We start from the raw sequence: 20,694 nt of genomic DNA on the forward strand, positions 1-20,694 counted from the left end.
CCTCGCATGTGACACAACGCCCACTAAATTAAAAAGCAAAAACCCCTCACTGTGCCCCCAAGTGCGTGTTAGGGGAAATGATGAGTGACTGCCTAATGCTGCCAGGCATTTATTAATGCAGGAGAGGCTTTGGGCTTTGGCTTTGGAAGTGGAATGGCCATTTTGGCGGTCGGCCTACTCAGTTTTCCCTGTCCCAACCCACCACCATCCCACTGCTTTGGCTGACTCATCGTTCCCCCCCCCATAGCTATGTGTTTCCCCCCTCCCTTTGTTGTGCTTCATCCCTGTGCCCCCTCCCCCGGTTGCGCAAGGCCCTATTCTGTTTGTTTTTCCCTGCTTGGCAATGCTGCAGAGTATTAAAAAAGCTGGGCCTTGTTGCTGCAAAAGGACTCTTTTCAGTTGGTTGCTGTGGAATTTTGTAGTGTCATCTGGCAGCGCAGCTTTTGGATGCTGCTGGAGTCTTCAGAGCTTCTGGTGGTGACGTCTAATTTGGGTGCCATTTTTTGTGTTTAATCATTATTTTAGGTGTGAAAGGTGTGGGTTTTTTATTATGCCAGATCCCTCCCTGATGGGCAAGGTATGTTCTGCCCAAATTTGTTTCAATTCGGTTCAGCGGTTATGGAGAAAGGCTGTTTCATCTGCGTGCGCAATGCCTACATTTTTAGATATATAGAAGATGTGGAAATTGTTTTCCATTTGGTTGTGTACTTTTCTTTGTGTTTTATTTCTTGCTTATGACTTTTGTTACGTTGGTAATTACCGGTATGTAAATCTTGTCATGTCGTAAGCTGCCTTAACTATGGAAACGCAGCATACAAATAAAATGATGATGATGATGATGATGATGATGATGTATACTCTCCTAATCCCTACCATGGGAGAGGGACTCTTCCATAGGGCAAATACATACCGTCTCATATAAAAGTATCCTTTAAATTATTATTTAAATGACCATTAAAAATAAGCTATATCTGAATATAATTAGCTATGTTTTCCATTGTGTCAAGCTGGTTTATATATCTGTATTCACTTTTCACAGTATCCTTACCAGGAAAATGTCACAGGACTGGAACAATTCAAATTTATAAAACATGAGACAAGCATCTTAAAATATATCTCTTGGAATGCTTTTTAAAATACCGTATGTGCTGGCAGCCCCTTCATGGATCAATGCCTTGTCGTGGCGAAGGGGCTTGAATAACTCAGAGAAGCTATGAGCTATGCCATGCAGGGCCACCCAAGATGGACAGGTCATAGTGGAGAGTTTTGACTAAACGTGATCCACCTGGAGAAGGAACTGGCAAGCCACTCCAGTATCCCTGCCAAGAAAACTCCATGGACAAAGACAACAGGCATATAAAAGTTATGACGCTGGAAGATGAGCCCCTCAGGTCGGAAGGCGTCCAACATGCTACTGAGGAAGAGCGGAGGACAAGTACAAGTAGATTCAGAGCTGATGAAGCGGCTGGGCCAAAGCCGAAAGGACGCTCAGTTGCGGATATGCCTGGAAGCGAAAGGAAAGTCCGATGCTGTAAAGAAAAATATTGCATAGGAACCTGGAATGTAAGAACCATGAATAGAGGTAAGCTGGATGTGGTCAAAAATGAGATGACAAGAATAAATATCGACATCCTGGGCATCAGTGAACTAAAATGGAAGGGAATGGGTGAATTCAGTTCGGGTGACTATCATATCTACTACTGTGGGCAAGAATCCTGTAGAAGAAATGGAGTGGCCCTCATAGTCAACAAAAGAGTGGCAAAAGCTGTAATGGGATGCAATCTCAAAAATGACAGAATGATCTCGATACGAATCCAAGGCAGACCTTTTAACATCACAGTAATCCAAGTTTATGCACCAACTACCGGTGCTGAAGAAAGTGAAATTGACCAATTCTATGAAGACCTACAACACCTTCTAGAAATGACACCAAAGAAGGATGTTCTTCTCATTACAGGGGATTGGAATGCTAAAGTAGGGAATCAAGAGATAAAAGGAACAACTGGCAAGTTTGGCCTTGGAGTTCAAAATGAAGCAGGGCAAAGGCTAATAGAGTTCTGTCAAGAGAACAAGCTGGTCATCACAAACACTCTTTTCCAACAACACAAGAGACGACTCTACACATGGATATCACCAAATGGGCAGCATCGAAATCAGATTGATTATATTCTCTGCAGCCAAAGATGGAGAAGCTCTATAAAGTCAGCAAAAACAAGACCTGGAGCTGACTGTAACTCAGATCATCAGCTTCTTATAGCAAAATTCCAGCTTAAACTGAAGAAAGTAGGAAAAACCACTGGGCCAGTAAGATACAATCTGAATCAAATCCCTTATGAATACACAGTGGAAGTGAGGAACAGGTTTAAGGATTTAGATTTGGTGGACAGAGTGCCTGAAGAACTATGGATGGAGGCTCGTAACATTATACAGGAGGCAGCAACGAAAACCATGCCAAGGAAAAGGAAATGCAAGAAAGCAAAATGGCTGTCCAACGAGGCCTTACGAATAGCGGAGGAGAGGAGGCAAGCATAATGCAAGGGAGATAGGGAAAGATACAGGAAACTGAATGCAGATTTCCAAAAAACAGCAAAGAGAGATAAGAGGGTCTTCTTAAATGAGCAATGCAAAGAAATAGAGGAAAACAATAGAATGGGGAAAACCAGAGATCTGTTCAAGAAAATTGGAGATATGAAAGGAACATTTCGTACAAAGATTACCATAATCAAGGGCAAAAGTGGTAAGGACCTAACAGAAGCAGAAGACATCAAGAAGAGGTGGCAAGAATACACAGAGGAATTATACCAGAAAGATATGGAGGTCTCGTATACCCCAGGTAGTGTGGTTGCTGACCTTGAGCCAGACATCTTGGAGAGTGAAGTCAAATGGGCCTTAGAAAGCACTGCTAATAACAAAGCCAGTGGAAGTGATGATATTCCAGCTGAACTATTTAAAATTTTAAAAGATGATGCTGTTAAGGTGCTACACCCAATATGCCAGCAAGTTTGGAAAACTCGGCAATGGCCAGAGGATTGGAGAAGATCAGTCTACATCCCAATTCCAAAGAAGGGCAGTGCCAAAGAATGCTCCAACTACCGCACAATTGCGCTCATTTCACACGCTAGCAAGGTTATGCTTAAAATTCTACAAGGCAGGCTTAGGCAGTATGTGGACCGAGAACTCCCAGAAGTGCAAGCTGGATTTCGAAGGGGCAGAGGAACCAGAGACCAAATAGCAAACATGCGCTGGATTATGGAGAAAGCTAGAGAGTTCCAGAAAAACGTCTACTTCTGCTTCATTGACTATGCAAAAGCCTTTGACTGTGTCGACCACAGCAAACTATGGCAAGTTCTTAAAGAAATGGGAGTGCCTGATCACCTCATCTGTCTCCTGAGAAATCTCTATGTGGGACAAGAAGCTACAGTTAGAACTGGATATGGAACAACTGAGTGGTTCAAAATTGGGAAAGGAGTACGACAAGGTTGTATATTGTCTCCCTGCTTATTTAACTTATATGCAGAATTCATCATGCGAAAGGCTGGACTAGATGAATCCCAAGCCGGAATTAAGATTGCCGGAAGAAATATCAACAACCTCAGATATGCAGATGACACAACCTTGATGGCAGAAAGTGAGGAGGAATTATAGAACCTTTTAATGAGGGTGAAAGAGGAGAGCGCAAAATATGGTCTGAAGCTCAACATCAAAAAAACCAAGATCATGGCCACTGGTCCCATCACCTCCTGGCAAATAGAAGGGGAAGAAATGGAGGCAGTGAGAGATTTTACTTTCTTGGGCTCCTTGATCACTGCAGATGGTGACAGCAGTCACGAAATTAAAAGACGCCTGCTTCTTGGGAGAAAAGCAATGACAAACCTAGACAGCATCTTAAAAAGCAGAGACATCACCTTGCCGACAAAGGTCCGTATAGTTAAAGCTATGGTTTTCCCAGTAGTGATGTATGGAAGTGAGAGCTGGACCATAAAGAAGGCTGATCGCCGAAGAATTGATGCTTTTGAATTATGGTGCTGGAGGAGACTCTTGAGAGTCCCATGGACTGCTAGAAGATCAAACCTATCCATTCTGAAGGAAATCAGCCCTGAGTGCTCCCTGGAAGGACAGATCGTGAAGCTGAGGCTCCAATACTTTGGCCACCTCATGAGAAGAGAAGAATTCTTGGAAAAGACCCTGATGTTGGGAAAGATTGAGGGCACTAGGAGAAGGGGACGACAGAGGACAAGATGGTTGGACAGTGTTCTCAAAGCTACGAACATGAGTTTGACCAAACTGTGGGAGGCAGTGCAAGACAGGAGTGCCTGGCGTGCTATGGTCCATGGGGTCACGAAGAGTCGGACACGACTAAACGACTAAACAACAACAACAATGTGCTGGCAGCAATCACAGGAATGTTTTTCTTCCTCCTAGAATACATCTTGCAATGGGTATTCTCTAGAGAGTAATCAGTAATGGTTTTACCTAGAATTGAGGTCACATTTAAGAGGTAACTATCCAATGTTTTATTCAAAGTGCTGCTCAGATCCTCTTTTGCTATTAACCTACTTGAGTCTGTTTTTGTTGTGGGGATCAAACCTCAAGGAAGCTTGATCTTGTTATGTTTTCAGGGCATCTAAGAAAATCAGTTTCTTTCGACAACAACAGCTTTGTTCTGAATTTAAAATATTCAGTGAGGTGACATTTATTAGTCTTGTCCTGCTCACCAACTCAAAGCTAAGACATATCCATATTTTCTGATGCCACTGATTTCAAGTTTCCATTCCTCCAGCTGCTTCTTAGTACCTTAGGCCCACATTTCCACTATTTTCCTGGTGCCTTTTATGTCTACTTGCCAGTTAGCTTTCCTACCTTTCTTCCTTCCCTCCTGAGTCAGCTTATGTGGTGTGGGATTTGGGTAAGTCCTTTTGGGGCAGAGACCCATTTGCAGGTCCAGGCGCTGTGAAGCTGTGAGCCGTGAGGTCAATGCGTGGTGAAGTTGCAGTAAATGCACTACAACCATTTTGGGATTTAAACAGGCCACAACTTTATCAGATGTCAGCAGATTTGGGCGCAGGCATTGGGTATGTGTGCTGTATCAACCAGCCTGCTGTTGGTTGATTATTTGGCAGGGTTAACAAAGGTTAAGAGTTGTCCTGTAACATACATCAAATTGGAAAGACCCCTCCAATCACCATTTTGGGAGTGCTCTGGCCCATCAGCCCCCATCTAGGTGTCCAAGTGGAAACACCCTCCCCTGGATCACATCAACGGGATGCCCTGATTCCCCGGACCAGGTGTTGGGGCTCCTGACCCACCCACCCCTGTGTCCACTTTGACTAAGGATCCAACCCAATGCCTTGTCTGCCATCAAGTTCTGACAATTGCTATGAGTTGGCAAAAAACCCAATATTCCTCCCTGCCCCCAAACACAGTGACAAAACAGGCCTGCAACACAATGCTTAGGGTGAGAAATCCAGCCCTGACTGGGACTGAGTCCAGGGCACGGCTGGCTTAAATAGCCAGGGAGTGGACCAGAGGGGATCATTGTTCCTCCTGCTGCTCACTCCCAATGGGCTGCAGTCGCGAAGGAGCCCCAGCAGCCAGCAGGAAGGGACGTCTGCCCCTGCCCAGCATGGCCATGCCAGACTGCAACCCCCTCTCCCCTCCAGCAGCCACTAGGCAGTCCTTACATGGCTGGAATGTGGCTCTGAGCCTTCTCACTTCCCCCTCCTGGCTGGTAAGCTTGGAGGTGCAGGGGGAGCAGAGCTACCAGCGCTGGCATAGTAGCTCTGTGGGGCAGAGCATCCAGGACAGGGAGGTCATAGGAGGGGGAAAGTGAGGTGGCAATAGCAGTCAGCACAGTGGGAGGGGAAGCAGTCGTGGCAAGGACCTCAGAAGTAGGCGCAGGGGCCCCTCAATGCTGACAAATCTGCTATACTTACTGCATTTTTCCTCTGAGCAGTTGATTGTTCAGCATTTGGTTTGTGTGTATGCCTGTGCTACCTCTCTCTCTCTCTCTCTCTCTCTCTCTCTCTCTCTCTCTCTCTCTCTCTCTCTCTCTCTCCTCATTTTGCTGCCAAGGGAAATTTACAGTAAAATATTCAGGCATATCCAGCTGAATTATAAATGCTGAGCAATACTGGAATAGAAGCTGCTCTTCTGATAAGAGGACCGTGATGCATTAATAACCCCGACTATAAACAGAAGCAGTTCACTGTCCGTGAGCAGAGTCTATTGTTAATGTTAAAGCAACTTGCATTGATGAGGCACCTGTAAAATCTCACTAGTTTAAATAAAGATGAACAATTATAATTCTGCACCAAACATTTGTTCACTCTAAATTCCTATTGCCCATCTGAAGCAGAGCTCTGAAAGGGTATCGTAGGATATTCCAAGAGCACTCAGACACAACCTGCAGTGCTTTAGGATTTTGCCTTCCACAGGGAGTACTTATACCTGATTTCCATTGTTTCTGCAGCTTATCTTGCATCTTTGGATTTCTGTTCCCTTGATAACAGACTCCCATCAATCTTTGCCAGAAAGAATAAATTTGCTTCCTTACCTCCTGAGACTGATAGAATAAAGGAGTCCTGGTAGACCACAAACTTGACATGAGTCAACAGTGTGATGCAGCAGCTAAAAAAGCCAATGCAATTCTGGGCTGCATCAATAGGACTATAGCGTCTAGATCAGGCATCCCCAAACTTCGGCCCTCCAGATGTTTTGGACTACAATTCCCATCATCCCTGACCACTGGTCCTCTTAGCTAGGGATCATCTGGAGGGCCGCAGTTTGGGGATGCCTGGTCTAGATCAAGGGAAGTAATAGTACCACTGTTACTTGGAAACACTGCCTTATGAGGAACAGCTTAGGGAGCTGGGTATGTTTAGCCTGGAGAAGAGAAGGTTAACGGGTGATAAGATAGCCATGTTCAAATATATAAAAGGATGTCATATAGAGGAGGGAGAAAGGTTGTTTTCTGCTGCTCCAGAGAAGCGGACACGGAGCAATGGATTCAAACTAAAAGAAAGAAGCTTCCACTTAAACATTAGGAAGAACTTCCTGAGTAATAAGGTACCAACCAAAGAGGAGTGGCAGAAAAAATTGTTAATATATTATTATTCAGCAACGAAAAATGCTGAAGTTAAAGGAATTAATGAGGAAACCAGAAATAAAGATTGGGGGAAATATAGAAGTTATGTAATGACAATGGTGGAAAAACCCTCGCTTGTAGAAGCCATTTGATGACTCAGATACAAAAGATTTACTAATAGACACACACTAACGTTTCAGGTATACAGATGATTGAAAGAACATGAAAGGCGCAGAACAAATATGGCTGGAAGCACAATTTTCACGTATGGTGGGTGGAGGGTGGGGTGGTGGGCGGTAGGAAATAATGTAACCTTTATTTATTATTATTATTATTATTATTATTATTATTATTATTATTATTATTATTTTATTGGATGTTAATTTGTTTGAGCTTACCTTTATTTATTTACAATATGTTAAATGTATATGATTTATCATTTTATATGATTTCCTGATTTATAACTGTTTTTTTTCTTTTCCTTTCTTCCGTTTGTGTTGACATAATCTGTAATGATTTGAAGTACAAAATAATTTTTTTAAAAAAAGAAAGAAAGTATCACTTTTGAATAACATAAAAAAACACATTAGGAAGAACTTCCTGACAGTAAGAGCTGTTCGGCAGTGGAACTTGCTGCCAAGAAGTGTGGTGGAGTCTCCTTCTTTGGAGGTCTTAAAGCGGAGGCTTGACAGCCATCTGTCAGGAATGCTTTGATGGTGTTTCCTGCTTGGCAGGGGGTTGGACTGGATGGCCCTTGTGGTCTCTTCCAACTCTATGATTCTTTGATTCTTACTTGTTTGGGGCTGTGTTTCCCCTGCTGAATCATCTGCTCCATATTCTTCAGGTCGGGCATTGTTTTCTTTTTTGGAGACGACAGAGGCAAAGAAGGTATTGCAGAGTTCTGCCCTTTCTCTGTCCCCTGTTCGCATTTCACCATCTTCTCCTCTTACATGAGTAGAATGTGTCCTTTTCTTTAAAATGCATCTCTGGGTTATTTGTGGGGCATAGGAATTTGTTCATTTATTTTTTCTTTCAAAATATAGTCCAACCCCACACAAGGTCTGAGGGACAGTGGACTGGCCCCCTGCTGAAAAAGTTTGCTGACCCCTGGTCTATGGCATCTCCTAGGAACCAAAAATGACAGAGTGTCACTAGGAGAATTTTCACTGTGAACACAGTGCACAGGCAGGTGGAATCCTTCCTTCCTCCCTCATCCACGATCCCAGTGGAATTGTCCTCTCTCTCTCCAAACACACACCACACATGAGTTTTAACCTTAAATAAATTATCCCCTTTGCATCATCGGGAGTTTCCCCCTGAAGATTAATAGCAGAGTGGGTGGGGACAGCCAAGTGATACATAACACCAGACTCGTCTGACGGAGGTTTACTGCTCAGCTGTGGATAACTGATTTATTGGACTATCTCCTCCTACTGAAGAAATGTTCAGTTGTCTGGACTGAATGATGATTTGGTTCCTCTCATTGCATATATGCTGAAGCAAATACAGTCATACCTCGGTTTAAGTACGCTTCGGTTTGAGTACTTTCACTTTAAGTACTCCACGTACCTGTCTGGATCGGATTAATTCACTTCCCCTTACTTTCAATGGGAAAGTTCGCTTCAGGTTAAGTACGCTTCAGGTTAAGTACAGACTTCCGGAACCAATTGTGTACTTAAACCGATGTACCACTGTATTGACACTTTTGCATGTGAATATTGCCACCCTCAGACAAGTTATATTTCAGACATACCCTGGTGAATTCTTGCATAATTCATTTCTGCATAATTCATTTCTGGGGAAATCTGTATCTGTTTTGCTGATGTATGTAGCATTTGTTTAGGACTCTCAAAATACACATGTCAAGATCAACCATTGCTGCCTTCTTGCATTTTGCTATCTATTGTTAATTTTGGAATCATTTTGATTATTTTAAACATTTGTTTATGTCCCCTTTCTTCCATCTATACCCTTAATCCCCCTTTAAAAAAAACCACAGAAAGGTTTGTGACCTTGCTTTAATTTTAGTAGAGCAATAGTCTGTTCTTCCAGAACAGTGTAACTTGTTTGCAGAAGGAATTTGTCTTTTTAGGTGTACATAATGTGATAGTCAGCACTGACTTTTGTATATCCAAAAGGCTGGAAAGAGCAAACTTCTTTCTACCATTTGCTGTATTCCATGTCACCCTCCTCCTCATTTTTCCAAACACCCAAAAGGCAGGGAATGGGGTTGTTTGGTTGGGCAGCGGGGGAGACAGTTAGTTTTGCTTGGGTGTCTGCTAAATGATTTGTAACCATTGAGCTAGTGCACTCCCCTCCTGCTGGTTGCATAGGATAAAATAGTCTTGTTGCTGTGACAACGCAGCTGATCCTGTTAACTGGCTTAATCCCAGGGAGCTGAGTAGTGGAAGGTAGTTGCTACAGGGCTGGATGCTGGCATGTCATCTCTACCTTCTGCTCCTTTTGCTGCTGGATAATTATCCTGTGCTTGGAGGGTTTGTCAGCCTGATTCAAAACACATTTATAGCATGTGGCTTCTTCCCCCAAAGAATCCTGTAAACTGCACTTTACCTCTCACAGGGCTTAGTTTCCAGGATTTCAGGGGGAGGCAACGTCTTTTAAATGCATCGAGGGTATGCAGCCATAGTCAAGATGTTTGGCATATATTCATTAGCAGTGTTATTTTTCTAGAAAAAGAGGTGCCGGAACTCACCATGAACTCCCTCGTACTCTTAGAATGGTAATGGTACCCACCTGAGAGGGGCTGGAACTGAGTTCCGGTGTGTTCCGGCTGGGAAAAGGCCTTGTTCGTTTGTTCTGCAATGAAAGAAGAAAATACATCTGATAAAAAATTACCTGGCCTGCTTGTGCCATGAAATTATTAAAGCAGACTCGTTCTTCAGATATTTTCTATCTATCTATCTATCTATCTATCTATCTATCTATCTATCTATTCATACTTCAAGATTTCCTAATCTTTCCTTTATTGGGATAACGGCTATAGAGAGCCCTGGCTCTTAACCACAATGTGTTCTTCTTGGCAAATGTGGGGAAGTGAGAACAAAGAACAAGAGGCCTGGACTTGGTTACAGAACTCGGCAAAAGGATTCGGTTCCTTGCACACACGCACACACACACACTGGATATAAAAGGGAGGGGGCAATTACCCCAAACTGCAAAGAGAGGTTTGTCCTCCACTGACCCCTCCCGCAGATATTGGGTGATTCCCTCGTCCCACTGCAGCCCCATAAGGACACAGCCCTTGATATTTCATAGTATAGGTATAGAAATACTTTTGTTAAAAAAAGTACATTTTTATGCATAAATAAATAAATAATATTTTTGAAACAGACCATTCTTAAGATGCTGAATTTAGTAGTTATAAAAGCATCAGAGTATCGTGGCACCTTCAAGATTAACACATTGAATGCACATTGTATTCAAGTTTTAAAATAAATGATTTAAAATTGTTTTTGCTAAATGGTGCTAAACAGTGTCACCACATATGAATGAAGGAACAGTGGTAGTGAATTATTTCACCACTGCCAGAAACTCATGTAAGTGAAGTTCACATTTCTACAGCAGTTAGGTCAGCTATTAGTAGCTTTCCCAACTTCTTGCTCTCAACAACTGCCAAAGTAGAAAAAATCATGAGTTTTTCACAATACTATATAATGAGTTCCATATAGAATTTTCCTTTCTGTTTTGAGGCTTCAAGTCTTTTCTGCTTCTGTTAAATATTTATTACTGTTGTGTAATGTCTCCATTTCTTGATGCATTATTGGGTCTTGGAATTCTGATTTGCATTAATGCTAGGCAGTGAACACAATACCTATAAAGCACATTCAAAGCACATTATTTCCCTCAAAGAATTCTGGGCACTGCCCCTTAAAGGTAATGGGGCCCCTGACCATCAGGTCCAGTCGTATCCGACTCTGGGTTAACGGCGCTCATCTCGCTCTATAGGCCGAGGGAGCCGGCGTTTGTCCGCAGACAGCTTCCGGGTCATGTGGCCAGCATGACAAAGCTGCTTCTGGCGAACCAGAGCAGCGCACGGAAACACCGTTTACCTCCCCGCCGGAGCGGTTCCTATTTATCTACTTGCATTTTTGACGTGCTTTCGAACTGCTAGGTGGGCAGGAGCTGAGACCGAGCAATGGGAGCTCACCCCGTTGCAGGGATTCGAACCGCCAACCTTCTGATCAGCAAGCCCTAGACTCTGTGGTTTAACCCACAGCGCCACCTGGGTCCCTAGTTTGCCCCTTACATAGTTATAATTCCCATCAACCCTTAACAAACTACAGTGTCCAGAATTCTTTGAAGGGGAAAAAATGTGCTCTGAATATATAGCCTGTAGGTAGCCAGTTGGGTGTACCCACAGTATTTCTGTATTTCAGATTCTTCAAGGCTGCACATAGATAGATAGATAGATAGATAGATAGATAGATAGATAGATAGATAGATAGATAGATAGATAGATAGATAGACAGACAGACAGACAGACAGACAGACAGACAGACAGACAGACAGACAGACCTGGTGGCATTGTGTTCATTTAAGTGCCACATTTAAAATATTAGAAATGTCTAATGGAAAACAATCTATTCTTGCATTCCAGATTACAGTGTTTCGCATGGGATCAGAAGGACACCAAGATATTGACCTGGCCATCTTGACAGCTTTGCTAAAAGGTAATCGTGTTTTCTGCACAGAAAGTCTTTGACAAATTTACACACATTTATTCGTCCTGCATTGTATGATGCCTAAGTAGCAAACTTTTAGTATCCCAAGGTCTGGTCTGAAGGTGCAAAAGGTTGTCCCCTTGCTAAAACTAAGCCGGTCTGGGACTGGTCAGTATCTGGATAGGTGTCTGCCTGAGAACCAAGTGGGCAATGCCTTTCATGTACATTTGGTTCCATTATGGGGGAAAGATGGGATATGGGTAAAAGGTAAAGGACCCCTGGATGTTTAAGTCCAGTCAAAGGCGACTATGGGGTGTGGCATTCATCTCACTTTCAGGCCAAGGGAGCTGCCATTTGTCCACAGATAGCTTTCCGGGTCATAACTAAACCGCTTCTGGCGCAATGGAACTCTGTGATGGTAGCCAGAGCACATGGAAACGCCATTTACCTTTCAAAGGCAGTACCAGATTCAAAGTCACATAAATCCAGAGCTAGCTGTTCAAGAGGTCCAGAATGTGAGTCAGGCCCACATGCCATGGCTGGAATTGAATTGCAATCAGTGAGAATACAAGAACAAATGTAAGGCTTCTGTTTGGAGTTTGGATTGACAGACTGATGCTGTCAATCTGGTACTTCCTGAATGCTTGCTTCTGAACCATTGTATAATATTTACTCAAACTGCATTTTAGTCAAAATAAAAATAAAAAACCCTTCCAGTAGCACCTTAGAGACCAACTAAGTTTGTCATAGGTATGAGCTTTTGTGTGCATGCACACTTCTGCATTTTAGTGATATCATTACTGAAAAACAGATGCTCTGTTGGGCAAGAGGTAGTAAGTGAAACTCTGTAGTTCATTCTGCAGTTTCAAGGGACCCATCAGTACAGTGGTACCTCTGGTTAAGAACTTAATTCGTTCCAGGGGGTCCATTCTTAACCTGAAACCATTCTTAACCTGAGGTACCACTTTAGCTAATGAGGCCTCCCGCTGCTGCAGCGCACAATTTCTGTTCTCATCCTGAGATAAAGTTCTTCACCCGAGGTACTATTTCTGGGTTAGCGGAGTCTGTAACCTGAAGTGTCTGTAATCTGAAGCGTCTGTAACCCAAGGTACCACTGTATATGGAAAACAGCACTCACAGCATAGGGGACCAAGTAATTATCTAGCTGAATGGGATGGTGGTCTTAGTTTTCCAAAACAGAAACAGAATCAGCATGAGAGTTTGTTCACTTTTTGGTTGTCTTTTATTACAATAGGTAATAATTATTTATTTGACATGGCAGATAAAAGCAATTCAATGTGATATGCAATATCTTTCACTCTACACATATACAGACTACTGTGTTGTTTCTGGGTGTATTTTTAAGCCAAAGACTGTGAGTTTGGAGGAGAGGAGAGAGTTGCTGAGTCGTTATTTGCTGATCATTTTTCAACAAAAAATCACTCTCCCAAGCTACTTTTTCACTAGTAGACAATTCCCCCAGATTTTCTCTGTCAGGGGGAATACTATTTTATTTATTTTATTTTTATTTCATAAACTTTATGCACTGCTTGATTGAGTGAAAAAATAAACAAACCTCAGAGTGCTTTACAAAAAACTAGTATTTAGCTAAAAATGACCAGAAAGGCCTTTCCCCCCTCTGTTCATCCATTCTCTTCATGAACTCACAGCCCACTAAGAAATTATTTGGATTGTTGTCAATAATAATAATCCTACAGAACTCCCTTCAATGTGTGTTTTGAGACCCAGTGGCCCTTCCTTTATAGCTCTCTTGTCATGTTAGGGTCTGGGAGAGTCCTCATCCCTGCTGAGTTACAAGAAGGGCTACCATCCTAGTAGAGGGTTGGTTTTACATTATTATTATTCCCCCAGTCTTTTCCCCAACATGATTTGCAAGGCTGCCCAAATCCTTACAACATCTGTCCTGTTAATATCTGGAGAGCAGCACGCTGGGTGATGCCTGTGTTTTTCCGTTGCTGCAGTCTAATCCACTGTTGTGCTCACTGGAGCATATTGCTAAGCTCACCTGCACCGGATTCCTCCTCTGCGTTCCTCCTCGCTTGTAATTGTGCGGTGAATCATCTTTCTCAGAAGGCTTCCGTCCTGCAGCTGCTGAGCACATTCTCTCCCATCCTCTTTATGCAAGGGGCGAGGAGTATCAACCATGAAATGATTGTATGATTGCTTTGAAACTAAAGCATTAGCATAGCATAGTATGTGGAACTGAGAGGTGGGCATTTTTACAGTCTGTAAAAACCAGAACAGCTCAGCCCAGTAGAGAAGCCTGTCCCTCTCCCCACCCCCCACATCATGGCACCGAAGCCAGAGCAAGGGGAGGTCGATCTGGAAGATCTTAACTAGTAAAATAGGCTGATGGCTCCCGGCAAGTGGCTCAGGTGGAGATGAATGTGGAGGAGTCTTGAGTATTAGCTTCCCTTCTTTACAACTGGATGCTGTGCATAGTGTTGTATTGTTGAGACTTTGATAAAAAGGCAGAAAGCATTTGCCAAAGAATCAGGATTGCTTCTTAGCTTATATCCTAAACAAAACTACTTTGGACCCTACACAGCTGGACAGAACCACATACTTTTTATTCCTTGCTTTTGCAGGAGAGGGATTTCCCCGACATTGTATGCCTTCAATCAGATTGGATATGCTATTTAAAAAACAAAACAAAAATTAATACATTGTGGAATAAACCAGAGATTAAATTAAAATGCATCCATAGTGCTGGATGCTTAATAGAAACATGCAGCAGCAGCAAAGATTGTGGTTTGCTGTGTCATAACAGTAGTATGATGTAAATCCACCCCAGAGGCACAGGGTAGGAAAAGCAGCTTTCTAGCACAGAGAGACAAATGAAGGGGGTATCCTAGCAACAACACAGAAACCATGTGATGTTTTTAGAGCTTTTTTTTTTGCCTTGATAAGGTTTCATTCCTCTTGAAATCTAAAGGGAATGTAAACCAGAGATTCAAAGAGCTTCCTGCCCAACAAAATTTCCAGATGATTGACTAATTTAAATACAAAGAGGAAAATAATGTAAGCTCCTATCTGTGAAATTCTATTATATCTGATCTAATCATCAAATCATAAAATTGAGTAATACATAAGAGATCCATGCCCTAGTAGCAATTGTGAAATTTCTTGGCCACCCAATGAATGGATGCAATATTATCGTTCATTCCATCATGGGTAGGATGATGAGGTCAACCTGCTGGCGGTAATATGCTCATTTATCGATTCATCCGGGTTGTTTCCTGAAGTTTGGACCACAGCGGTAGTCATCCCTTTCTTCAAAAAGGGCCTTGCATCCAATCCAGCTAGTGATAGACCAATTAGTTTGCTACCTGTAATTAGCAAATAATATGCAAAGCATTACAGTGGAACCTCGGTTTATGAACACCTCGGTTTATGAATTTTTGGTTTATGAACGCTGCGGACCCATCTGGAACGGATTAATTCATTTTCCATTACTTTCAATGGGAAAGTTTGCTTCAGTTTATGAACACTTCAGTTTATGAACAGACTTCCGGAACCAATTACACCCATGCTTCAGTTTATGAACGCTTCAGTTTAAGTACTCCGCGGACCGTCTGGAACGGATTAATTCACTTTCCATTACTTTCAATGGGAAAGTTTGCTTCAGTTTATGAACGCTTCAGTTTATGAACAGACTTCCGGAACCAATTGTGTTCATAAACCGAGGTACCACTGTAGTTGATTCGATAACTGATGAAGCTATTATTGCCAAAGAGCAAGCAGGATTTAGACGAGGCAGATCCAGTGTAGACCATTGCCTTGTACTAGCCCATGATATAGATGAGTATGTTAAGAAACCAGGTGGTGTGCTATATGCTGCTTTCATTGATCTGAATGCTGCATTCGATTCAATCTCTCAAGTAAGACTGTGGGATAAGTTGAACTCTTCAAGTATAAAGGAAAGATTATTGTTCTTGACTAAATCTATATAAATAAAAATGTAAGTGTCCGTTTGTAAATGACCAGTAATCTCCAAAAGTATTTGACCGATTGCATTGAAATTTTGACACAACATTGCATGAGAATACGGAAGTGTTTGTATATACTTAGATTGAACAGATGTCACACCCGTGGCAGGTAAAACCCTGTTTTTCACCAAAAATAGCGCCATCTGCTGGACATAAAAGTAACACATGTTATAGTAAACATTCCAAGCAGAACTAACCAAGCAGAGGCTGCTGGGAGTGACTCCCTGGTGGCTCCTCCGAGGGTGGGGGCCAGATCCTGACATCAGCTGCAGAAGCTGCTGGGAATGACTGCCTGACAACTCCTTCTCTGAGGGCGGCGGCTGGATCCTTCCCCTTCCCCCGGCAGGCCCCGGTGGGAGTAAGCAGTACCACCGAGACCATGCAGTATGCGAGGGGGGAGAGGGAGAGTTCGGGGTGCCGGGTGCATGGGAGTGGCTGCACGATGACTCCTGCTCCAAGGCCGGCGACCGGATCCTGCTCCTTCACCCGGCGGACCCCACCGGGAGCATGCAGTACCGCTGAGACCGTGCAGTATGCGAGGGGGGGAGAGGGAGAGGTTGGGGTGCTGGGTGCATGGGAGCGGCTGCCCGATGACTTCTGCTCCGGGGCCAGCGACCGGATCCTGCCCCTTCACCCGGCAGACCCCGCTGGGAGCATGCAGTATGCGAGGGGGGAGAGGGAGAGGTTGGGGTGCCGGGTACATGAGAACGGCTGCCGGGCGACTCCTACTCCGACTCCGACGGGTGAAGTCTTTGGGGGGGCACATTAATGTCTACAAAATGAAGGGGGGCTATGAAACGGGGGGCAGGGGGCCCTTCTCTACGTTCAAGACAACCCTGCTGTCTGTGTCTTACCGCCCAACAAAACTCACATCCAATCTTAGACTCAGCCACAGCAACGTGTGGCCGGGTACAGCTAGTGTCTATATAAAAACACTGTCCTCAAAGTGCATTGCTCTACAAATGGGCAGTTCACAGGATCTGTTCCAGCCACAAAGGGAGTTAATCAAGGTTGTATCCTAGCTCCCACAGTGTTTAATTTATATATAAATGGTATTGTCCAGAGTTTAACATCTCCAGAGTATCACACCCCTAAATTGGCCACAAAAACCATCTCTATATTATTATACTTCTATCTCAAACAAAAGTGGGTCTAAAAAGATTGATGAGGGCATTCACAGGATACTGCCAAAGGGAATTGCTGGCTGTGAATTACAAGAAAATTAAAGCCATTGTGTTTTCAAGACACTATAGGGCCCATAGATGGTATATGGATAATCAGCTGATGGAACAAGTTAAAGTCTTTAAATACCTCGGCCTTATTTTCCAGTCCAGAGGGTCATGGGGATCACATCAGAAATATGCAAAGCAAAAGGCTTCACAAAGTGCCAAAATTCTGACACATTTTTTCCATACAAAAGGTGGCAATCAGATACCATCAGCTCTTGAAGTGTTTAAAGCTAAACCCCTAGCACAGTTATTATATGGGGCTCACTCACCTTGGATCTACAGAAGCTGTTCAATCTAAGTTCCTATGGCAATTTTTTCCTGTTCCATCCTGTGTTCCAAATGCTTCATGGAGAAAGAAGATTCCACCTAAACATTAGGAAGAACTTCCTGACAGTAAGACCTGTTCGACAGTGGAATTTGCTGCCAAGGAGTGTGGTGGAGTCTCCTTCTTTGGAAGTCTTTAAGCAGAGGCTTGACAGCCATCTGTCAGGAATGCTTTGATGGTGTTTCTTGCTTGGCAGGGGGTTGGACTGGATGGCCCTTGTGGTCTCTTCCAACTCTATGATTCTATGATTCTTAGAGGCTAACCTCCCCTCTGTTGAATTACAGATTTGGTGTAGGATATTTAATTATTGGCTTTGCCTAAATTTAAACCCCGCCAGTCTATTACCCTTAGTATCATGAGATTGTCATGAGAGCGCTTAGACTAAAATTGTCAACCAAAAGCTTTACTTTTCTGGTTTGTCACCACAACAGTTATTAACACTGGGCTTCAGTAAAGCAAATAATTTAATTAGACAGTGCCTATATGATATCGAGTGACAGAATAATCTGGCCACAATAAGGAAATTTTGTCACTGGTGTGATTATTTTCCAGCTAGTCATTTTGACACTTTGACACCCTACTTGCAAAATTTAACCATTCCAAAATACAGATGTGCTTTCACTTTTGCAAGATTGAATATGCTGCCTTCAGCTGTATTTGAGGGCCGATTTTTTTTAAAAAAAATATCCGCTGGAAAAACAGTTATGTCCCTGTGGAGATGGCAGTATTGAATCAGGAGCTCATGGGCTTCTAGCTTGCAATCTACACAGAGTGTGTAGAGGTCTCATCTACCGGTAGTTAAGGTTAAAAAAACAAACATGATTTAAGTTAGTAGCACCTACGGTAACTTGTTCCAGTGAAACGTATCATTAGAAACTTTAGCTAGTTTAGAGAGTAGGAATAGTTAAGTTTGTTTGTTTTTTTACACAGTAAATCATGCAAAAGCCCACCTTGGACTCTCACCTGCCTTGTGTTTCTGTCTTCTGCTCACATCCCATGACGTTGTATTTAATAACATAGTCTTTCCCCCTCTATCTTTTTGTATAGGAGCAAATGCATCTGCTCCAGATCAACTAAGTCTAGCATTAGCCTGGAACAGAGTAGACATCGCTCGCAGCCAGATTTTTATTTATGGGCAACAGTGGCCGGTACAGTATATATACACCTCTAATATCATTTCAGTTTAATGTGGGGAAGGGGAAATAATTTGTAAAAGGGATTTTCTTCTTAAAGGAAATGTTGCCATCTAGTGGCTTCTGTAGTCTTTAGCATGACAGGTAATGAATTTATTTGTTCCAAAATCTGAAGTTGGGCAATACCAGGGGTCAGCAAACTTTTTCAGCAGGGGGCCAGTCCACTGTCCCTCAGACCTTGTGTGGGGTTGGACTATATTTTGAAAGAAAAAATAAATGAACAAATTCCTATGCCCCACAAATAACCCAGAGATGCATTTTAAATAAAAGGACACATTCTACTCATGTAAAAAACATTCATGGACCGTCCGCGGGCCGGATTTAGAAGGCAATTGGGCCTGATCCGGCCCCCAGGCCTTAGTTTGCCTACCCATGGGCAATACCTTTATTATGACCATCTAAAATGTCACAAAATGTCAAGTAAGAACTCTTTGTTAGGCTGGATGTTACCCAGAGTAAGAAGTAGGTGGAAACAGCAAAAACAAGCAACAAAAAACAAAATGTTGGCTAGAAGTTGTAGCCAGAATGTCTGTATACCTGAAGAAGTGTCTCTACCCCCATCGTTCAGCCCAGACACCGAGGTCCAGCTCTGAGGGCCTTCTGGCAGTTCCCTCCCTGCGAGAAGCTAAGTTACAGGGAACCAGGCAGAGGTCCTTCTCAGTGGTGGCGCCCACCCTGTGAAACAGCCTCCCATCAAATGTCAAGGAAATAAACAACTATCTGACTTTTAGAAGACATCTGAAGGCAGCCCTGTTTAGGGAAGGTTTTAATGTTTGATGTTTTACTCTGTTTTTAATTCATTGTCAGTCAGTCAGTCAGTCATTCCATAAGCAGTAGCAGTGGGCAGGAGGGCAGCCCTCACCTGAATTCACATCATCACTGCTGTTTTCCAGGTCAGGTCAGCAGAGCTGTCGTGGTGCATGTGCATTGTGCCAACCTCTCCTCTGCCTCCCCCCCCCCCACACACACACACCTCAGATAAGCTGCAGCAACCCAGACAACAGGTGAACACAATGGCTCCACAGACCGCTACTGGCCATCAGTCTCAGGATGGAGATTGTGGATATCTTGGGATTGTTTCTGCAAGGTGCTACCGGTCTCAGGTCACACCTAAGATTCTGAGACAAAGAAGCAGTAATTGACCCCCCCATTTTTGGAAACTAAAAGCCTATCCATTACCCAGATCTGTCTCCAAACCCTTCTGGCTAGGCAGACAGCCAACGAAAAGAGAAAGATGGCAGTCTTCAGATTAGCAAAGTTGGGAATGAATATTGAGTCTGCCATGTGCCTTTTTACTCCTGCTCTGTGCCTAATTGTGAACCTTTGGGCAGGATGCAACTCACTTGTTGTGTGCACAAAATGAGGTCCCCTCGGGCAATGGGGATTTCTCCCCCTCTGCTCTCCCATGCCCACAACCCTTCCATGCCCTAAATCTGCTCTGAAGGTTTGGAGTAAACCACAGAAGAGGTACAGGAGAGAAGAGAGGGAGAAGTCTCCTGGTGTGAGGGGGCACTCCTTCCCCACTTAGCACAAATTGAAATCTACCCTGTGTGTTTTGCTTAAGGCTACAGATCATTTCATCATCATCATCATCATCATCATCATCATCATCCTTATCATTAGTAAGCTTGCTTGTTTTTGTTACATATTCATATAAATCACATTGTTTTGTCTTTCATCCGTTTTTTTTAAAAATCATATTATTATTCCCATTCATCTTCTTTCTTTGTGACAGCTGTAATTTTATTTTCTCAGAATGTCCCAGGATTGTGTTGAAAAGTCATTACATAAACATGGAATGTTTTGCTGGAATCTGCCTTTAAGATGCCAGAAGAGGTGTGAAACTGACCATATTTCCTCTCTGTACTAAAGCCTTGATGTCTCTATCAAACTGACCACGAAGACCGCCTGATTGGCTTCTTTCCTTTTTTAGGTGGGATCCCTTGAGCAAGCCATGCTGGATGCCCTTGTGTTGGACAGAGTAGATTTTGTAAAGTTGCTCATAGAGAATGGAGTAAGCATGCACCGTTTTCTCACCATCTCCAGACTAGAGGAATTGTACAATACGGTAGGGTCAAACTAAACAAAATTTTCTGTCTGTCTGTTGATTTTGCTTGTTTGCTTCAACTTCCAGCAAGCTGGTGTACACAACCTCCACCAGACTGTTTTCC

General features: G+C 43.1%; 1 protein-coding gene across 1 annotated transcript in view; it reads left to right on the forward strand.

Annotated features, from left to right (window-relative positions):
- TRPM3 (transient receptor potential cation channel subfamily M member 3) overlaps positions 1 to 20,694 on the forward strand; it is a 335,637-nt gene that overhangs the window by 247,487 nt on the left and 67,456 nt on the right. The window contains exons 9-11 of the mRNA XM_035100060.3: positions 11,703 to 11,775; positions 18,378 to 18,478; positions 20,457 to 20,591. Of these exons, the coding sequence (XP_034955951.3) occupies positions 11,703 to 11,775; positions 18,378 to 18,478; positions 20,457 to 20,591 (309 nt within the window). The remainder of the gene's footprint in view (positions 1 to 11,702; positions 11,776 to 18,377; positions 18,479 to 20,456; positions 20,592 to 20,694) is intronic.

This window comes from Zootoca vivipara, chromosome 10, assembly GCF_965207765.1.
Source record: "Zootoca vivipara chromosome 10, rZooViv2.hap1.1, whole genome shotgun sequence".
Taxonomy (NCBI): domain Eukaryota; kingdom Metazoa; phylum Chordata; class Lepidosauria; order Squamata; family Lacertidae; genus Zootoca; species Zootoca vivipara.